General features: G+C 40.7%; 2 protein-coding genes across 4 annotated transcripts in view; both read left to right on the forward strand.

Annotated features, from left to right (window-relative positions):
• Positions 1 to 14,044, forward strand: part of LOC147181181 (phosphatase and actin regulator 1-like) — a 67,695-nt gene extending 53,651 nt beyond the window's left edge. For all 3 annotated transcript variants that reach the window (XM_086081645.1, XM_086081646.1, XM_086081643.1), the window contains exons 9-12: positions 4,695 to 4,756; positions 7,451 to 7,595; positions 10,025 to 10,097; positions 12,362 to 14,044. In XM_086081645.1, the coding sequence (XP_085937771.1) occupies positions 4,695 to 4,756; positions 7,451 to 7,595; positions 10,025 to 10,097; positions 12,362 to 12,377 (296 nt within the window). In that variant the 3' untranslated portion in view covers positions 12,378 to 14,044. The remainder of the gene's footprint in view (positions 1 to 4,694; positions 4,757 to 7,450; positions 7,596 to 10,024; positions 10,098 to 12,361) is intronic.
• A 503-nt stretch (positions 14,045 to 14,547) lies between these two features.
• phlpp1 (PH domain and leucine rich repeat protein phosphatase 1) overlaps positions 14,548 to 21,429 on the forward strand; it is a 65,169-nt gene continuing 58,287 nt past the window's right edge. Inside the window, exon 1 of the mRNA XM_086081898.1 lies at positions 14,548 to 16,860. Within this exon, the coding sequence (XP_085938024.1) occupies positions 15,336 to 16,860 (1,525 nt within the window). The 5' untranslated portion in view covers positions 14,548 to 15,335. The remainder of the gene's footprint in view (positions 16,861 to 21,429) is intronic.

Here is a 21,429-nt window from a genome sequence, read left to right on the forward strand (position 1 = left end):
AAGGCTAATGAGAAGGGATAAAAATGTTATCGATTGCTATGCTAACATTCATCCTGAGAGCAACTTTCATATGGATTATGCTTAGGAAGATTGATGAATGTGTTCCTTCTTAACTTGTAGTTGGGCACAATTTCTAACCCTGGGATTACACCGTGTGCGTTGCGTTTCCGCTCCGCTCCGCCGCATAGTCGCTTCCATTCTATTAGCTTGTTCAAATTACACCGGCTGCGTGTGCGCTGCGGATCGACTGTGGACCAGCTGCGTCGGACACGGATAGACCTATTTTAAATTTTTTGCCGGACGACGCATCCGTCAAATGGCAAATTAGCACAGAACACATCAAGCGGGACAGGAAAACTGACGCAGTTTCAAAATTCCGCTTACTTTTCAGAATAAAATACCCGCCACATCATATTTCGCAATCATGTCAGCAAAACGTCACAATGCTTAACGCTTAATTCACCGCAGAGAACATGGACGAGGAGAGATCTATAATGGTGGTGGATTATATATGACACGGCACATCCTTTTTATTTGGACAACCTAAAAATGTATGCTGCAAGGAACGTCATAGTAGAAGCTGTGGGAGTGGACGGTGATTTCACTCAAAGTCCGCCTCTCCTTCTGCTTCTCTGTTGAGCACACTTTCTGTGTGTTTTTCGTTGTTTTTAATGCCACATTAGCTCACGCGAGACACAGCGGGAAGTTGTCGGCGACGAAGATGCCGGACCGCAGATGTGCGCAGCCGGTGGGGTTTGTCCATAAAATTGACGTGTCCGGAGCACGCAGTCAAGACGCAGCGCAGCGGAGACGCAACGCAACGCACACGCATGCGGTGTAAATGTTAACATGCTTCACATCGCAAGACAGCAACCTGAGTGCAGACAATGCTAATGAAGACGGTAAAGATTTGTTATCATATCTTACAGGCTATTAGACGGACACTATTAGAAAAGAGAAAAGCTCAAATGCTAACAAGCTATCATTTGCTGTGCTAACATTTATCTAGATGGCAACTTGGGCAAAATTTAATGATTGACATTTTTCCATATAGTAGGGCACTATTTCTAAGAATAATTTATCAAATGCTAACATTGCAAGTAAGCAACCTACCTCGAAAAACTGATAAGGATTTTTTTATCATTCCTTGTAGTCGGCTACTGTTATAACTCAGTATATGACAAATCATTTTAAAGACATTTTATTTATTTATTACAAAAGGCAGAACAGCCACCCTGCAATAGAGAATTTAAATCCAAAATAAAACAACTAACTATTTAGGATTACTGTATTTTGTAATAAAGTCAAACTGACCAACTCCTTGAGTTTTAGTCTGCGTTCAAAATTTAGGTGCAAATTATATTCTGGAGGTTCAAGTGTTAAGCATGACACTATGAAGTTGCGAAATAGGGATGGGTGATAAAGCTGAAAATGTTATCACGATACAAGTTTTCATATCAGCTGATATTGATGAATATAGATATTTTAATACTTATTCAAAATTAGAAAGATATTAAATGAACAAATATAGTAAAATACAGCCATTCAGATGTAAAATACCACATATAGGTACATGCAGGTAGAAAAAAGTAGGCAACAGTTGAGTATAGCCCTCTATATAATACCCACAGTTACGTATATGCTAGCACAGTTAGCATGCTAGCATTTGATAAATTTTCATTAGAAACTACATGGAAACCTGTACAACACTTGTTGCATGCGTTTATTAGCATTAGCTAGCAATATTCTCGAGATGGGCGAGTACAGACTATGTATTTTAATGTATGGGGTACTCGCGACAGCATGCATGGCTGACGGAAAGTTTTTCAAGGTGAACTGCAGCCATGTCAATCCTCTCACATGCCCAATAATATAAACTTTCATCAACTGACAAAAATAGAATGTTATTATTCAGTGCATTAATAAGGTCTATATTTCCTGCAGGAAAAACTGCAGTTTTACTTGTGGGTATTATATAGAGGGCTATACTCAACTGTTGCCTACTTTTTTTCTACCTGTATGTACCTATATTTTGTAATATATATGGTATTTTACATCTGAATGGCTGTATTTTATTATATTTTTCATTTCATTGTTTTCTCATTTTGAATAGGTATTAAAATATCGATACCATTTCTAATGAAAATTGATCAAATGCTAGCATGCTAACTGTCTATGCGCTAGCATATACGAAGCAAGAACCTGAGTACAGATAAGATTCGTATTAGTATGACTCACGGCGAGAAATTGTTCCCTTCCCGTCCATCGCAGCCTGATGTTTTATGTTGCGGCAGGCGAGCGGGGTTCCCTGAGGAAGTTGAGCCCGGCGAGATTGCTTTCTTAGCTCCGCCGCACACGCACGCCGTATCAGGGACGCGCAGCCCTGTTGCCGGGCACTCTGTGACTTTCACATCAAAGTGTGATTTGTCAACACTTCCTGCTCCACCCGGAGGCTCCGCACACACGGGGAAAAAGTCAAAGAATTTACGAGCAACGAGCAACGCGCCACGGCCCCTTTCATCACTGGCACGCCTGCAAGGTTAAATCAAATGCGCGGGAGCGCCTCGATGCCAGAGATCAGTGACAGACTCTAATTGTGAAGGATTTTACAAATAAGTTTCCTGTGATCATATTTCTTAAAAAAAAAAAAAAAAGAGATTTGATCAAATGCTAACATGCTATTTTTTAGAGCAGCTTGTAACAGAATTGAGTATAGCAAGCGCTAAGTAAAGCCAATAACGTCATACCTTGACAGTTGTTGTGTATTAAAAATGTGACTTGATAAAATGCGAACAGTTGATATGCAAATGTATTGCCAAAATAGCAACCTGAGTACAAACAGTGCGTTTTTTACATAATGCCCTGTTTTGGGGGTATTATTTCAAAAGGCGCATTGGTGTTAGGTAAAATTCCGAAAGGCTAATGAGACTGAAGAAAAATGCTAATAATTGCTATGCTAACATTTGTCCATACACCAATACAAATTGTGCTTTTCGTCATGCCTTGTAGTCAGGTAATGGTTCTAAGAATTTTTTTGTATCATGTTAACACATGTCAAGCTGCTAGCAACATGAATACAAAAGGGTATTATGGATAAAACTCTAACATGCTATTAACTCATTCACTCCCAGCCATTTTCACTAAAACAATCCCCTTCACTCCCGGCTGTTTCTTACTGGATTTTGACTGATTTTGCAAGGCCCACAGAATATTGTGTTGTATTGCTATAAAAAAAAGTATATTTCTATCTCTTTCCGTTTTATAGCTAAGTTTCTTCATTATTCACAAATCTATTTAGAATTCTGAGTAATTGAGGGTTTTTTCAACATGGTCCTGGTTCATTTCCTATGATTTGCTGCCACCTGCTGGCTGTTTGTGTAATAACTACCATTTCTTCAACCGTTCTTTGCAGTTGAGGCTGCATCAAAGCCTTATGTATGCTCTAGCATAAAAACATATAAATAGTCTTTGGGACATTTAAACATTTTTAAAAGAACGCATTTACACGTTTTGGGGAGCAAATGAGTTAATTGCGACAAACATTTATCCAGAGAGCAACTTTTACATACAACACACTTAGGCTGGATTGACAAGTGCTCTACCATTTCTTATGGGAGATGAGAAAACGGAAATATGCTAGCATCGCAAGATTGCTACCTAAAGCTGACAAGGGTTATACACCAGACCTTGTATTGAAGTCTGATACTTTTACAAATTAGAATTGGGCAGATTCCGATAAATAGTTTTGTTTTGGTTCATCAAAACACATTTTGACCTCAAGCAAACCATACTTTACTTTTAAGGAATGTCTTTCCTGCAACAAACTCTCCCAGCAGGAGGTCTGAAAACTCAAGACTTCCAACCTTCATTTAATGCAGCATACGTCTCATGAGAATAGACAAAATAGGCCAACGTTGATTTGCTAGCGTAGCAAACTAGCAACCTGAGTACTGTACAGAACTGTTCAGGAGGACTGATCAAGATTTAACATCATGCCTCGTAGTCACATCCTATTCTAAATGAGAATTGATCAAATGGTAACAGTTGGTATGCTAACAGTTATCCAGGTAGCTTTAGGTGTTTGGACAGATAGACATATTTTTCCACATATTACATTGGCAATCTACTGTAAGTACAAAAAAGTGCTAAAGCAGCTTTAAGGATTTTACGTCATGGTTTGTAGGAGATTTAAAAAAAAATAATAATAATGAGGTAGATTAAATGCAAGGTAAGAACTTGAGTGTCTGGCTATTATGAATGTATAAGACGAATCAAATTGATCTGGAGAGCATCTTTAATTTAAAAAAAAAAAAGTGGAAAGGCAGTTTCTTCAAATGGGAGAACTGGAAGATGCTAACACGCTAACATCTCAAGCTGGCAATCTCGGCCCACTTTATAACACGTGCATCAATTTTAATGAGAAGAGATTTCTATTTTAATCCAATTGGCTAATCATGCAATCATGAGCGCACACCAAAGGGAAAACTTTGAAAGAACAAAGCAATCGCGCTCCTCTGACGCGCATCGCTAATGCTATTAAACAGCCAATGATGAAAGCGATTTGAGGTTACACAAACACAAACATTCGCTTTAGTTTAGTATTGCTCTCTAATTGGCCGCATTAAGCAGAATGCGTGTTTGCTACCCTCGTTAGTAATTGCACAACTACAGTAACGCCTCCTCCTTCTCCGCAGCTCGCAACGAGCAAGAGGAAATCGAGGAGAAGCGGGAGATCAAGCGACGGCTGACTCGGAAGGTGAGTTCACACAACACGACAACAAATCGTAGGCGGGCCATTGTTGCGGGTTTCCTGGGGGACACGCACGTCCTTGTTGCCCTTGGCCCCGGCAGCATGTCGGCTGCCAAACCCTTAGACCCCATGGAGAGGTGTTGAGCATGTTCCTGTCGTTTTCAATTAAGCAACACTTCCTGCACCCCTGCAGGCATCCCGCTCTCCACCCAAAAAATAATAATGATCTTACATCTGCTGCACTATATTTTTATCTTGTTAATACGGCGGGACCGCCACAAATCAAGCTCACCTCAAAGTGGTACAATTTGGTCTTCAATCCAGATTCTTTTGGGTGAGTGTGCCTCGGAAGTTAAATGCATTTCAGGTGAGTTTTGAACTTTGTGAGCAGCTAAAGTAGCGGTGGACAAAGTACATAGTCTGCTCTGTTCTTTTACTGAGCATTTACATTATCAACAGTCCAGTGATATCTTGCATTGATTTTTTTTTTTATCATTATCTCATTAATTCACTGGTTACTTGATTTATTGTGAATAATAAAATTAGTAAAGTAAATAATTTCATATAGACACTATATGTAAAAGTTTTTTTTTTTTTTTAACCCTTCGTACCCATATATGGTTGCAGTGGACATGACATATTTGCGAGTCTAAACCAATAAAAATTTATAATTTGGATGATGTCAACACTTCTGGTTCATGATTGGATCTTAACTAACCAATCGCAAGTTGATTTGTATGATGTTCATGTTAAAAATGTTACAAATAAACTGTACAACGTTACAGCCATATTATCCTGGCGTCCACTATAACAAATAGAAACATGAGACAACCCCATTTTTTTGCCATGTTCTAATATAGTAAAAGTGTAAATCTTAAAAAAAATAAAATAAATATGCGGGTGTGAAGGGGTTAAATTAAATTGCTGTATAATTACAGCGAGTCCTCAAGTTCCGTTCCTGCGCTGGCGATGTAACGAGAATTTCCGCGTAGGTCGGATTTCACTGTTATAGCCGAAATTTACAACAAAAAACTCATGAACATCAAAAAAAAAAATATTCTGTACTTATCATTACTGCTTAGAGGTGGATGGAAAAGCCAAAAATACTCCCGGTGCACAAACACAAACAAGCGCTATCACTAGCGATGCAGAAACAATGGGGACAAAATGGCGGGCGAGGGACAAAATGGTGAATGAGGCGTGGCCGTCTCTAATTAATCCGCAGCAGTGAAAAAACGCTAGTAATTGCTGCCTCACCCTAAAGGATTATAATTGCCTATAGATGCTACAAAATGACACCAAAGCACTACTTTTCTATTAGCCAGAGCTTTGACGCCGTCTTGTGGCGTTTCAGAAAGAGCAATAAAGACGGGTTTTTCAGCAAATAATGGAGGATGGATTCAGAATTTTTTTCGAAAATCACAAATATGCGAGGGAACACTAGTATTCAAATAAATGTACCTTCTCAAACATCTCACTTCAATTTAGCACCTGGCACTCTCTGTAACTAAATGCCTTAAATAAGCACCTTACTTCAAATATGTACCTCGTACTGTCTTCTTGAATAAATGTCCACCTTGAATTAGATTGCTGCTAATCTCGGCAGGTAAATAATTTAATGCCTCATAAAATAAATGCCTTGCTTTATATAGTAGACATTTGGTACTCTGCAGTCAAGGACATAACCCAATGGCTCCTCCTCCACACCTTACTTCAAATAGACCCTGATGAGCTGCAGTTTAGGATGAAAATGCCTCAATGAAACACCTCACTTCCAATAAACACCTGGTATTTGTCTGTTAAGTAAATAACTGCAGTGTGTTGTTTAACTTTTGAGGCATGCAAAAGTGTACCACTTTTGTATGAAAGACCAAAAATGCCAAAATTAAGAATGAATAAATGTGAAAAAAAAATATATATATAATTCAATATATATATTTTTTTGTTTTTATTTCCATTTATATATTTTTATTTAATTTAGTGCTGTTAAAGCGTTAACTGATTAATTAATCACAAAAAATTATTGCATTAATCATAAATTAACGCAGATTAATCGCACTATTAGTTTTGACCACAGATTATCCTTTAGCATGACAGCGGATGGCTACTTTTAAGGTAGCACAGGTTGTTTGAGCAATAAACATAATTACATGCATTTAATAAATGTTTGCGTATCACATTTAGAATATTTGTTTGTCAAAATATTGTGGTCTTTTTTTTTTCCATTTTAAATTATGCAAGTAATTAACTGATTAGAAAAAGATGATGGGCGTGTGCAGTGGATCCAAAATTTTTGAATATGTCCTCATAACATTAACACATAACACAAATTTGGGGGGAAATTTTTTTGATGAAAAAGCCTCTCTTTTTTAATTATTATTAAGCAATTAATCGTGATTAATCAAAATTCTAAAATGTGATTAATCTGATTTTTAAAAAAAATAATCGTTTGACAGCTCTCATTTAATTTTGGAATTATATTTTTATATCTGTTTTTATCTTCACATTTTATTTATTCATGTATTTATTTTGGCATTTTTGGTCCTCCCATATTTTTGAACATTTGACGATGCAAAACGATTGAATTGCAGTTTTGCAGTACACCACAATAATAAACATTGTCGAATCTCTGACAGCACGACTGCCTTTTGTGAAGGTGACATGTTTTTGAAGCAGCTGCTGTTGTTGTTGTTGTTGTAGCTGAGCCAGAGGCCCACCGTAGAGGAGCTGAGACAGGCCAAAATCCTCATCCGATTCAGTGACTACGTGGAGGTCTCAGACGCCCAGGACTACGACCGGCGGGCAGATAAACCCTGGACCCGGCTCACCGCAGCTGACAAGGCCAGTAGTGCTTCCTGCTTCAAATATTATCAATGTTTTCCCACATTTTAAAATTGTAACTTCACAGGTGTTTAATCACTCGTCTGTGATATGATTTTGTCAAAATACGCTTTACACCCTAGTTGTCTGAAATGTGCTCGTTTTTAGATTCCATTTTCACATATAGGTAGATAACAGAAGAACTTCCTGGTCGTGTCGTTTCCGACTCGACACTCCTGGGAGTAAAACGCCCCGAAGCGTTCCCGTTCCGCCTCTCGCCCTCTTCCTTTTTTTTTTTTTTGTGGCTTGTGAGTCTTTTAAGCACGCAAGATCACACCTGAGGACCACTCGTGGAAATCACGGGGGCTCTGACTGTTTTGATTATGCAATAGCTCCCCTTATGTAAGGGAGTAATCGGACAAAGCGGAGCCGCGGGACGGCGAGCTGCCGACATGTCTGCTTCCCGCTCCCAACATCAAAGGCGCAATATAATATAACTGAATATCTTGCCTTCCTCTTTAAGGAACTTGCTGCTTTATCATAACATAAAAGATAATAATGTCATTCTTTGACATCCTCAATTTTGATGACTTTTTCCTGAAGTGACCCAAAATACAGAAAATGAAAACTATCTTTCTTTTGTACAGGTGCTACAAAGTTTGTGTACACTTTGGCTGGTCAAATTTCAGCCATGTCTACTAAAATGGGATTTAGATTATCAGTGTGTTAAAGCAAGTAAATAATAATAAGTAAAAATAGTGGTAATTGTTGGATTTAATTTGAACTGAAACTGTAAAAATTTACAATTTGTAGCTTGTAGTTTGTGTGTTTTTTCTCTCTCTTTGTTGGATGTTATTAACAGTGTTCAAAAAGGGAGCTTGAAGCATTCCTGAGAACTATCTGTGTTCCCACCACATTGGCACAGGTTCCAGCAGAAACATATACCTCTTTGTTTTTGAAGGGTCATCATGAGGGAATCTCAAAACAGTAAAAGAGTCCAAGCCATTCATAAATTAAATTGTATATAGGATAGTGGATTTAGTACACAGGTTCCTGCCGAAATGTGCACCTGTTGCTCATAAAGGTCACGAGGGAATCTCAATTAAATGTGTATTTTTATGGGACAGTGTTCACGGGGGATTTTGAGACAATCCCCAAATTTTTTTACAGGTTGCCACAGAAAAAAACGGGCACCTGTTTGAGGTCTAATGGGAGAACCTTGTGAAAGAGTAAAACTTCATACGAATGAGTAAATATAAGAAACATAAGTCACATTGTCACCCACTTAATATACTTTGATGACTTCAGTCATATATTCGCAGATTTTTTTATTTCAACCCCCCCCCCCCCCCCCCCCTTGACATCTCAGGATGCTGGCTTCCTCTGCCAAAATCGGCTACATTCTTAGTTAAACAAATCATTTAATTCTACACCTGAAGTTAAATTGTATTAAATATGTATAATAGAATCAGTATTTGGTTCACTTTTTCGTGTTTTCTGAAAAAAAAGTAATGCAAATAACTTTTAATGAACATGAACTTGCCTGAACTTCCACAGAAATAGAGTAATCCCTGTAGCACGCTATAATGTAATTTTCCTGAAAATGTAATACAATTTGCACTTAACTCGAATGATCAAGAATTTAATAAAAACAATATAGTTTCACCAATTATGCGATAAAAAAAAATCTTGATAATTTCATTTGAAAACTTTATTTGCAGTTTTTATTCTCTTTCTGAAACACTTAAGATGTCGCACAATGGTATACCAAGCTCTGTCTAATAGGAAAGTAGTACACTGGTAGAAGTGACGCTACCCAGGCTAGAGGTCATGATCACTAATTGAATGGCATCACTATCAAGTGTATGCTTATGTGTGATTTAAATCCCAAAACTACATATTAATAAAACTCACCTTTTTATAAAATTACACACTGAATTGATCAGATACATGGTATGCAGGCATCACACTGCCCCCTGTTGAAACTCTTCCTGCACTACAGTCTTGGAATTTTTTTGTTTTTTTCCCCCCCATTTGATGCACCCTGCGAAGAGTAAATATTCCAGTAAATAAATATTCATGCTTGCTTGTGTATTATTAATATTATTATTATTATTATTATGTGCTCGTTTTGAGGGGGTTGCCACAATATCAGGGCAGAGCAAAAAGGACTTGGAAGAGAAAGCTAGTTTTATTTTTCATGATGAATATTATTAATGGAATCAACTACAGGCTTGATTTACATGACAGGCTTAAGTGCCCAATTTTGCATCTACGATTTTAAAATTTTCCTGCAATTTCATATCTATCGCTTAAAAATTGCAGTGTAAATCCAGCCTGACAATCTTCCAGTTTTTCACTGTACTCAATGGACATTTGCTACAAAACAAGAAAAGCTTCGCTGTGGGTGTTAATTGTCCGTTTTTTTTTGTGGTGTTTTTCAAATGCAGGCAGCTATTCGAAAGGAGCTCAACGACTTCAAGAGCAACGAGATGGAAGTACACGAGTCGAGTCGTCATTTAACCAGGTAAAGTCGCGTCTCTCTGCAATTAAGTAACTAAACGCCTCTTCAAATAAACACCTTACTTTAGACACATGGTATCTCTGCATTTTTATAACTTAATGCCTCATGAAACGCATTACTTCAAATAGATGCCTGATAACTCTACAGTTAGGTATCGACATTTTCACCTCCAATAAACATGACTTCTTAAATAAACACTTTCAAATCTCTTCTCTATTTTCTTTACTAAATGCCTTCTCAAATAAAGGCCTCATTTCAAGTAGATGCCAAATAGTCTTTGCAGATGAGGAGCTTCATGCCTCTCAAATAAACACCATACTTCAAATATACACTTTGTACTCTGCACACTTCAGTAACTACCGGTAAAATGCCTTTTCAGATTAACCAACTAATTAATGAAGTCTTTGGAGTTGAGGAATTTAACAAACACCTTACTTCAAAGAAGCCAGGCACTCTCCAGTTGCATAACTAAATGCCGAGCGCCTCCTCAAATAAATGTCTAGTATTTTCTACAGTTGAATATCCAATTTCCTCCTCAAATTAACCGTACGCAAATAGAAAACCTGATACTCTCTGCCGTTAACTAATTTCCTCATTTACTGCCATAAATGTATTTGAACTATTTCTATTAGTTTAACGTTTTTTCTACTTTTGTTAACAAGAGTAAGAAAACCTAGAATTTTGTTTATTGTACATTTAGAACAGATATAACATTTTTGATTAATCGTGAGTTAACTAGTCAAGTCATGTGATTAATTACAATTAACGGCCATCGTTTTTTATAATCTTTTATTCATTTTTTTTTTTAAGACAAAAAGAAAAGAAAAGATTATTAAAAATTAGGGGCATCTGGCAATTATTATTAGTAATGGTAATTAATTGCATGACTTCACTAATTAACTCACGATTAATCACAGATTGTATATCTGTTTGAAATGTACAATATTTTTTTCCAAGTTTTTCATACTCTCAACAAAAGTAAAAAAAAAAAACGTTTAACTACTAATTAAATAGTTAAAATGATTTTTTGACGTCTATAGTCGTCAACGGCAGTGAATGAGTTTTAAACATCTTATTTCAGAGATGCCTGATTCAATCTGCAATCAATTAAATCCCTTCTTAAATGCAGTGAATGTGCAACTTGAAGTCGATGCCAGGCACCCTCTGCTGTTCATTAACTTAATGCCTCCTCAAATAAAAACCTTCCTCTAAAGACACCTGGCTTGCTGCCATGAATCAAATACCTCCTTAAATAAGCCCACACTTGCTCCAGATAAACACTTGGTGGTACTCCAGTTAACTAAATACCCCCTCAAAATAAATACCTGACGTAAAGTAGATGACGGATAATATACGTACTACTCAAATAAATGCCCTAATTCAAATAAAATACTAAAAAAAAAATACTCTGTGATCAAGTAAATGGACAGAGCCCAACATTTAGTGGGAGGTGATTCCAAAGAGAGGTTACCTGTAATGTTTCTTGTTTGTTTTCACCTCAATAATCAAACAGACAACAACACTGGGAATAGCAGCTAATTATTTACGTTAAATTAATTTGAATTTAATATTAGAATTTTTTTTTTAATAATTTTAATTTAAAACAGTAATTACGATTATTAGTAATCATTACAAGTAATAGATAAAAAAAAAACGCACATATTAGAAGTATGTGAATACAAAAACAAGACAAATAAAAGCAATTTTATAAAAAATATCAAATAATCAATATAATAATAAATATAATAATAATAATAAATATCATAATATAAAAAATCAGTCAAAAATACAATTACGTTAGACCAAAAAAAAAAACGGACAAAAAATGAGGAAGGAAATCAAACAAAAACATGCAATATTCTATGCTACAAAAATATTGGCAAAAATATTACACAAAATATTCACTGAAAATACACAGAAAAAAAATAAATTTTAATGAATTAAAAAATAGTAATAAATTGTTTCGCCGTAAACTGCACGGTTAACTTTACCAATGCCATTAACTAACAGCGTGACTAACCATGTTTTGAACAACGCATATTTAACAGGGTTCAAAATTTAACCGCTGGTTAAAATAACTGAGAATTGAACAACCGGGCCCTGGTATTTATCTGCATCACTCCAAGAATACATGTTGGATTTGCATGCAGCATACACTGGTTGGAGATGTGCTAGCAAAGCCTCAGGGTGATGAAATGTGTTGAAATATTTGATTTTAAAATAACACTTCTTCCATATATATATTTATTTATTTTATTTCCTTTCAGGTTTCACCGACCATAGTAGACCATCGCTGTGTCAAGCAGTGCTGCAGGGGTAGAACCTTAAGTGCTGGACAGTCAAACGGTGCCCGTTTTCGTCAATAAGGCCATGTCTTCTGAAATGCCTTCCCCCCCAGAACCAAAACCCCAGACGTATAAGTCGGTACTACACCCACTAATTAGCCCACCCGCTGTAGTAGCACATCAGTTAAGTCAACATTCCCCCCTTCCTCCATTTTGCGGAATGATGTCATCCAAACGTCTCCACTCTGAGCTCTCAGGCAGGCGCTCAGTTGTCTGACAGAACATTTATTCACCGGCGGATTTGTCGCAATGCTTCTTCTTGACGACGACATCGTCCCCCCAACGGAGCTCCTGAGGGAGCAACTGTGCGGTTTTCATCCATCTTGTACCGCATTGGCGGGGAGGGATGTTATTTCACAATGTGCAATATTTGATTTGGTTGAGATGCTTTAGGGCCCTCTAGAGTTTGATCCGCAGTTGTGTTCTTCCCATGTAGTGTACTGTACCGACAATGTCGTCATCCAAGTCGCTTACTGTGAATCCCGAGGAGTTGCTCTCTCCAAATGTACATTTTGTTTATATTGAACAAATCACAAATCAGATTTCCTTCACTTGTCAGAATTGTGTACATTTTATGTAAAAAAAAAAAAAACAATTGCATCTGACAGATGTGCGTATGTTTTATATTATTTCAATTTTTTATGTTTTTTGGGGGGGTTGTAGAGGCCTCAGTGTACATGTCCCTGCTCTTTGGGTGGAAGTATTTTGGAATTAATACCAAGAGCAAGACTCATTGCAGTGTTTTCTTTTTATATTAGTATTTATGCCTCATGACCTGCGTTTTATTGTGCACTTTGCTTTCTTTTTACAAGCAATAGCATTTGCTTTTTAAGGGTTGAACAACACGCCACCCAGTCATTTTTTTCTTTTCAGTGCTTATATACTTTTTTTTTTTTTTTAAGTGTACAAACATCAGGATGAAGTTTCCTGCTGCCATCTCAGCTGAGCCAATTAGATATCTGCCTCAATACAAATTGAACATAGCATGGTGACAATTCTGGACAAGAAGTGGGATTTTAATGGACTGATTTTCAAAATTTTAACTCGAATCGTTTGCACTGTCGCTCAAACTTTATGGAAACTTCATGTTTTTGTCTTTTTTTCTGTATTGCATTGAATTAAGATGTGAATTGTATGTCAGGTGCGGGAAATATAGTAAGTCTTCTCCTTCTGAGAATGATTTCAAGCGGAGTGGCTTGCATGGATGTTGTATTCATTTGGAGCACAAATCGGTTTATGTAAGAGTTTCACCAAGTCAACCAGCCTCACTGATGTCGAAAATGTGGGCATTCCCCCCCACCGTTTTTGTTAGTATTATTATTGTAAATTCAACACAATAGGAATGATCTAAACACTCCACTTTGAATGTCTGTGTGACAATCAAGAAAACACAAGCTGCCAGGACATGCATGAGGATTTCCATTTTGCCCGATTTGAAAAAAGGAAAGAAAATGAACTCCGTAATAACCTTTTTCCTTCTCAAATTGGAACAGCTCAATAGATTTTAAAATATTTTTTTCCCACACCACCACCCACACTTTTGAAATACAGAATGCCATGTAAAGGATACAATAATGCCAATTAAAAATCTCATTTCTGAATGCATTTCCATTTTGTGCTTCTTTTTTTTTTTTTTCATTACAGAGATGACAAATTCTGCCATAGCTTTCTATTATAAGCGGGGTACAAACATGCAACAATTAGGCAGAATGTGATAAATAGTGAGCAACCATCCGATTATCAGACGTATAACATATCCTGAGTGATTATCCTGTAATGTATCTAAATTAAACTATCAACATCATGTATCAAGCTCACCTTGATACCATCCATTTAACCATTAGTATTCTATTTCTTCTTATCCTCCAAGCACTGTAGTACTAAAAAACTAAATTGCCTGCATCACCGCACGACTATTCCAAATTAATCAGTCCAATAATATGACTATAATAGTAACCTCGTAAATATTGTAACGTACGTTAGTGAAACATCATTCCTTGTTATTTCCAGTACCGCCTCCCTGTCTGTGGGGTCGCTGTGGCCCGCAGATACGAATATAAATTCCCTTTTCGTCCTCAAGAGGGCGGGAAACGCCATGAAATGAACGAGCGGTGATCTGAAGCGGTATGAAATGGCGTCCCGAAGGCAATTTATTTGCCTCGACACTTTACAGAAATGCCGCTAAGCCTTCTTTCATCAACCGCAGCGGATTTTACAACTTTATCTTTTAGCAGACACCAGAGTAGGGCCGTCGTCTCTTTAACGTCACTTATGTTCAACAGATGTCAGTCGTTGAGTATATACGTAGCTACACGGAGCTAAGCTAAACCAACGGTTAACATCTACCGAAGATATTTCAACGTCGCCTTCCGCTTGCCGCCCCGCGTGATCCAAAGCTGAGATAATGGGACATGTAGTTTTCAAGCATTTCCTTCTAAGGTGGATAGAAGAGGTGCGCGAGCTGATGCAATACGCATCCCAGAGTGCACCGCGTTGTTGTGTAGCGACGCCATCTTGACTCCTCCTCATGAATATACATCAGGAGGTATTTGCGTAGGAGGTCGGCCGACGTTCATTGCATATTCGAGCAGTGTATTTTGGTCCAAGCGGGACGCGCAGTCACGTCTCCGCCCTGATATGTCCCTCCGCGCCCTGCCTCCTCTTTCCCAGCGACTTTAATCGGTAAAATGTTCCCTCGGAGCGACGGAGGAGACGGCGACAGGAGAAAGAAAAGGCGAGGAGCGAATGACTAGTAGTGGAGCAAGTGACCGACGCCGCCCGTTTGGCGGGTATTCACCACGGTGGAACGTACGCTGGCTTTTAAATGTAGACGCGGACGGCGGAACCAAGTGCGCACCGTTATTTATTCCGAGCGGGGGACTTCTCACTGGCAGCGATGGAGAGTGTGCAGTCTGCAGCTGACGATGGAGGCAAGTTAACGAAGAAGCCCAGCGGAGTGTCCAGCGGCCGGCGGACTCCAGCGGATGGCGGCGGACATCTAGCTCCCTCCCCCGCAGACGCAAAGAACGGCAACGGTGTTCCCCACGCGAGCCGGATCGCGGCGTTGAACGGCCGAGGCTTAACCGGTAACTCGGGCTCCCTGCTGCTAAGACGCAGGCGCTTGAAGCGGAACCTCAGCGCCGCCACGGCCGCGTCCGGCGCCGCCTCCTCTTCCTCCTCCTCCTCCTCGGCTGTCACGGCCGCCTGCGGTGGTGCCAAAATGAGCTCGGCCCTGTCCTCTGCGTCTCTGCACACCCGGAGTCTGGACCGCAAGACCCTGCTCAAGCACCGGCAGAACATGCAGCTGCAGCCCGCCGACCGCGAGTGGGTGAGAGCCGACCTCCACCGAGGCGCCATTCACGTCTACGACAGACTGACGTCCTCGTCTCCCAGGCCGGTTCTCTGCACCGCCGACACCACGGCCGGCGAGGTCGCGATCCGCCTCGGCAAACTCTGCAGCAAGTCCAGCTCTGTCATGCGCATTTTTAGCAAAGATAACCCTAAGATGGACCAAAATGGCAACTGCAGCGTCAAGTACGAGTATAACTACAACCTGTGCAAAGTCAGCGAAGACCCCGGCATCAAATATGACCACTTGGCTGGCCTGGAACCCTCACATTTAGGAGGTCACCCCGGTGACAAGATGAGACTGCTGCTCATGACCAATGCAGATGAGAGGCAACAGGATGGAAAACTTTTCAGCCCTGAGTCAGAGTCCCAAGACAACATAACATGCTCTCTGTCAGACCTAAACTTGAACTCCAACATGGATACCCCTAACGACGATGACTCGGAGCACAGGAACGGGACGGACAGCTACGGACTCAATTCTGGCTCTGATGTGGAGAGCAGCGCTTTCGACGACCTGAGCTCCGGGGCCCGGCTCAGCGAGCACAGGGACTCCCTCAGCGATGACATGATTCTCGGCACGGACGCGTCCATCCTCAGCCCATCGTTCGACAGCGCCACCGAGGGCCACGACATGTACAGCTCTTCGGATGAGCTGGAGCTGGACTGCCCGGCATCCGGCGCCAGCCTGGATCCCATTTCCAACGGTGTCGGCTATAAGCAGTGCAGCAACGTCCGTCTTAATGACGTGGCCAACGGCCTGCCCACGAGCAGCAGTGTCGGCTCTTTGTCCAGAGACAGCTCCACAGGTAACACACCTGACATCCAGGACGCAGACTGCAATGCTGGCAAATCTGCGCTGACCTCTGGCCACGGCGGAGGCTCCTCCGAGGAATCCAGCCCCACGCTGTATGTTCAGCTGCATGGCGAAGCAGTCAGGAGGCTTATCCCAGATGAGAGGCCCCTGCAGATCCAGAATGACTTTCTCTTTAAGCTTGGATTTAAAGACCCTTGGAGAGTTCAAGAGGAAGGGCTTAACACAGAAATGGGCTCCCTGCTACGTTTCTATGCAGGTATGTTATTTTTCATTTGTTGAATGTTGTTGCAGCCGTGCAGCGTTGCGTGAGCCTCGAGGATTTGGGCTTCTTTCCCCAATGCTCACAGACAGACTAGAGGTAAAAGTACATGGTGGCCACTATTAATGTAGGATCACCCCTTCTCTGGGTACTTTGGCTTCCATACCACAGTCCAAAAACATGCTTGTGAGGTGCATTGAACATTTTTAATTTTCCATTGATTTTAATATAAATTGTGTGTTTTTGTGCCCCGTGGCTGACTGGCGACCAATCCAGGGTGCATTGCAACTCTTGCCCGAAGTGAACTGGGATTCTTTTTAGAGGTAGTTTATTAGTTGTCAAGGAGGCCAACATTTTCCAAAATACAGACTCTAACTCTTTATTGATTTTTTTAAAGCAAATATTTAATGGACAACTTTTAAAATTTGAATAAAAAAATGATAATCTTAGTCAATAGATATTTGTTTTAAATTGTAACAGTTCAGTGACCTCCCATGGTTGTCCTAAAAAGCAAATATAAAAACAAACAAGAAGCTCCCTATTGTTTTCTACAGTAAATAAAGTTTTCCAATATTTCTGAAATGTTTTTTTTTTTTACTGGTCTAAGTTTTAAGTTAAAAAAGAAAGTTGTTCCCAGGGCCAGCAGCATCTCTTACAAAAGTTAACTGAACATTTATATATATAGTTCCCGGGAGTGAAGTTTTAAATGTTATTTACTACCATCGGCTGTCAGATTTATATAAAAGGACGATGCCGATATTCATCAAAATGCTGATTATCGGCACAGATACTCGGCCCATGCCAGGATCAGACGCTTTCACGGGCCTCGTGTAGCTCAATCCATGTTTTCAGTTCAAGTAGGAGCAAATCGGGCGTCTTTGAAATATCTGTGTCTTTATTGTTGTTTGTGTTGTTTCTTCCGGGCCTCGGGCGCCTTTGTCAGACCACAGCCGCACACTGCGCTCCCATGGACACGCATGACATCACCACAAAGCCGCCGCCGCCACAACTTATGGCGCTCCGACACGGGGGCCCTGTTCCAGCTTTCGCCCCATTATCATCCCTCCATGAAAAGGCTGAATGCCTTTGTGGTTGGATGGAGAGTAGGGAGGGGTGGGATCAGCATGGCCGGGAGGATCTGAAACTCCCTCTGTGGACTCTGTGGTCATTGAGATGCTACGCAGGGCCTGTCCCACTGGCCTGCAGCGGCGCAACTGTCACAGTAACTAACTTCCTGCCAAGCCGGGTTAACGTGCTGTTGCACAGCTCTGGAAGTCTTCCCAATGCCACGGTGTCCAGTCACTGATGGCGCTTTGGGATGTGAAATGGGGGCGGTGGGTGGCAACCGAGACGATCCAACGCTCTCTAGCTTCCTGTTCTGAACCGGATGTCGCCAAACGTGACATTGACAGTGGCCGCATGCACCCCTGCGCTGTCTGTTCTCAGTCATGAGCACTAAGGGTGGGAACCTCTGGGTACCTCACGGTACAATATGCGATACAAGGCTCACGATAATGATTATCTCACGATATGACGATGCCGCGGTTATCGACATATTGGTCGGGTAATAAATCCACGATAATCTACGATAAAACTACTCAAGACATAAATTGATGTTTTTTCAATGAGAAAATAGTTTCTTTTTGTACCATCACTGAAACAAAATATTAAAACTGGTGTCTTCTTCACAGCGAGTACTTAGGTATATATATATTTTTAAATAAATACAAATGTCTTCTTAACAGAGACCACTTTCTGACTATTGTCATGCAATGACATGAATTGTTTCATTTTATAAACTGTGACGATTTTTTTGTGTAACATTGCAAAAGTAAATAAATAAAATTACTTAAATATTCAATCTATATTAATATTCCTCAGAAATTGTGTGCTTAAACAAGTCGAACCATAAAATATGTTTTGAAATGTTACGTATGCAAAACCGAGTCAGTTGCTGGACAGATAATAAATGTCTTAGACAAGTAAAAGTAAGCTCATGAATCTTCTTCACCTGAAGACTTCCATACATTTCCCCGCCACTTTTATGAGACGCTCCCCCTAGTGCCCTGCCAAGTAATTGCTCAATAAGTAATAAACAATGGAGCCATTATAGTGGCTGTATATTAACTACAAATGTCGCGATACTTGAGTAGGCATATCAATAATAAATTGGGAGACAAAGTATCACGATTTATTGCGATATCGATATATCGTCACACTCCTAATGAGCACACACACACACATGATCCGTCACTTGACATGTCATGCTTTTTATTTAACTGTCTTGCCCTTACGGCTGTCAGAATTTCTTCACTGTGCCTCAGTCGTTATATTGTTGCGGGTTTCAGTGCATGCATCCCCCCTCGGTCTTGTGACTGTAACATCTCAGGATACTGTATGTGTACAGGGATTTCTTTCCAGCTACATGTGAGAGTGAACTACTCACTTTGCTCCCCATCCAATGTCATGGCCGCCATGTGTGAATTATGACCTGGTTTTCATAGTTTTATGCTATCATGTGGTCATCAGTCTTAATGTTAGTTGTTGTACTGTTTGGTTAAAAGAGATATATTATGCACTGCTTTTCAAAAGGTTCCCAATTGGTTTCATTCCGTACCTGTGACATGCCTCTATTGAAATATCGCAAAGGTAAGGAATTACAGACGACTTTAAATGCAATGAATGCAATGAAATGAGCCAACTTGAGGTCGCCAGTCGATTTGAGGGATGGTCTGCGAACTGCGAAGCACACGCAAGCACCCGCAAAATTGGATTGTGTTCTTCCTTGTGGAGGGATCGCCGCCACCAAATAACTTACCAAATTTCCAGTGTAAAAAATGGTGAGCTGTACCGTAATAATAACTGTTCCCTACTATCCCGAGAGACCAAACACTGGAGATTAGTGTGGAATTGGGCGGATATAGACACTAGTACTGTCCAGCAGGAACAGAATGGGAAGAACCTACAATTTATATAAATACAGTACATTGTGATGGCTGGTTGCCCTTTGATGTTGGCCGATCATGTCAGCCTACAGAAGCGTGCATCACATTCTTCATATGGGGTTAGCGCAGCACTCTGTCACGCTGGTAGAATGTCATTGACAAGCCGTAGCTGATGCAGTTATCTATCCCCATCAGGCCTACACGCACAAGATCAAGATTTATTGTGACGCTTGGTGGAAACACAAGAGTCTAGTTTGAGTGTTGATAGTGTCCAGAGGCAGGTAGTGTTCATATACAGTGAGCGCCATGTCGACAAGGTGCAGTAGCAGCAGCGGCAGCAGCAGCGGCAGCGGCCTTCAAATAAAAAGAAAAACCCGATGCCGTTCTAAGGGCGATGCCTTCACGTCCCATGTGAGACGGCTTAACCTCGGTCACCTGAGTGCTCACTAAAGCAACCCCTCCCTCCTCCCCACTCAACACCAAGGCGACGGCACTGCACACAGGGCCTTAAAGCTCATTCAGCCCAGCGCAGAGGGACACCGAATAGCACTTTGATACGCGCACAGACCGGCGCCCTGTCTGAAGGAGTCACGCCGCTCGATGCCCCCGTGACATCTGCCGTGCTTTTTCGCATGCTGCTCTGTTGAAAGCATGTGCGGAATGTACACCGGCTTCTTGAGAATGTCAAGCACGTTTAGTGTGTAGAAAGTGTAGTGAGGGGGTGTCATGCCATTCTTACACATGTTGAGCTGGCTTTGACTGGTCGTTCGGGCCAGATAGTGCCAGATAGTGGAGACAGTCAGCCTCAGCTGACTTTCTGGCAGACTCTCAGACGCAGCTGCCGCAACTGTAGTCCTCGGCCACACTGAAGGCTTCCTTGTCTGCGCAGACCTTTGATACAGGAAGTCCAGTATCTATTGTATTATTGCTATGTGGCCCAATAAAAGTACTGTTCATTTTTTCCCCCCAAGCTGGATCAGACTTTGCTTGACACGTTTTACGTTGTATAATTGGACACATTAGCCATACCAAAGAGCAGGTTGACCTTGAAAAGGGCGTGGCAGGTCAGGCTTTGCTGCATGACCAGAGGAGGGAGCTCACTTTTGCTCTGATGAAACACACAAACGCAAACATGTGCATGTACAGAGGGCCGCCCCGGATCAAAGAGCCGCTGTCCTCTTTGGCAGGCTGACGAGTGATCCGCTCAGAGCGGCCCACACAGGAGCCTCTTGTAGTGCCTCGCCTACTGTTATTAGAAGTGAAGCGCAGGGGACAGGAAGGTCCGCTCGTATAAATGTTTGTACATCGATACTTGGTGTTCACGTCTGTTGAAGAATTAAGGTAGTTTCACAAGAGCCACTTGGGTTTGTTTTTGTTGGGTTTGGTTGATGGGGTGAGAAAATAAAAGCAGAGGTGTCAAAACCAGGTCCAGAAAATAAACACAATTTGGCTTTAGCCATAAGTTATTCTGCTCAACCGGCAGATAAGAGATCAGTTAAATAGAAGCACCTGTGGCTAATGCCAAACCAACTGTTGTTTGATCTTGGTACGGTTCCAAAAAAGCGAGTCACAGTGGCAGTTACTGTAAGTCACGGCGAGAAAGCAATCAGAGTGTGATCCA

The sequence above is a fragment of the Leptonotus elevatus genome, chromosome 1, assembly GCF_054856555.1.
Source record: "Leptonotus elevatus isolate MCC_2025b chromosome 1, RoL_Lele_1.0, whole genome shotgun sequence".
In the NCBI taxonomy this organism is placed as follows: Eukaryota; Metazoa; Chordata; class Actinopteri; order Syngnathiformes; family Syngnathidae; genus Leptonotus; species Leptonotus elevatus.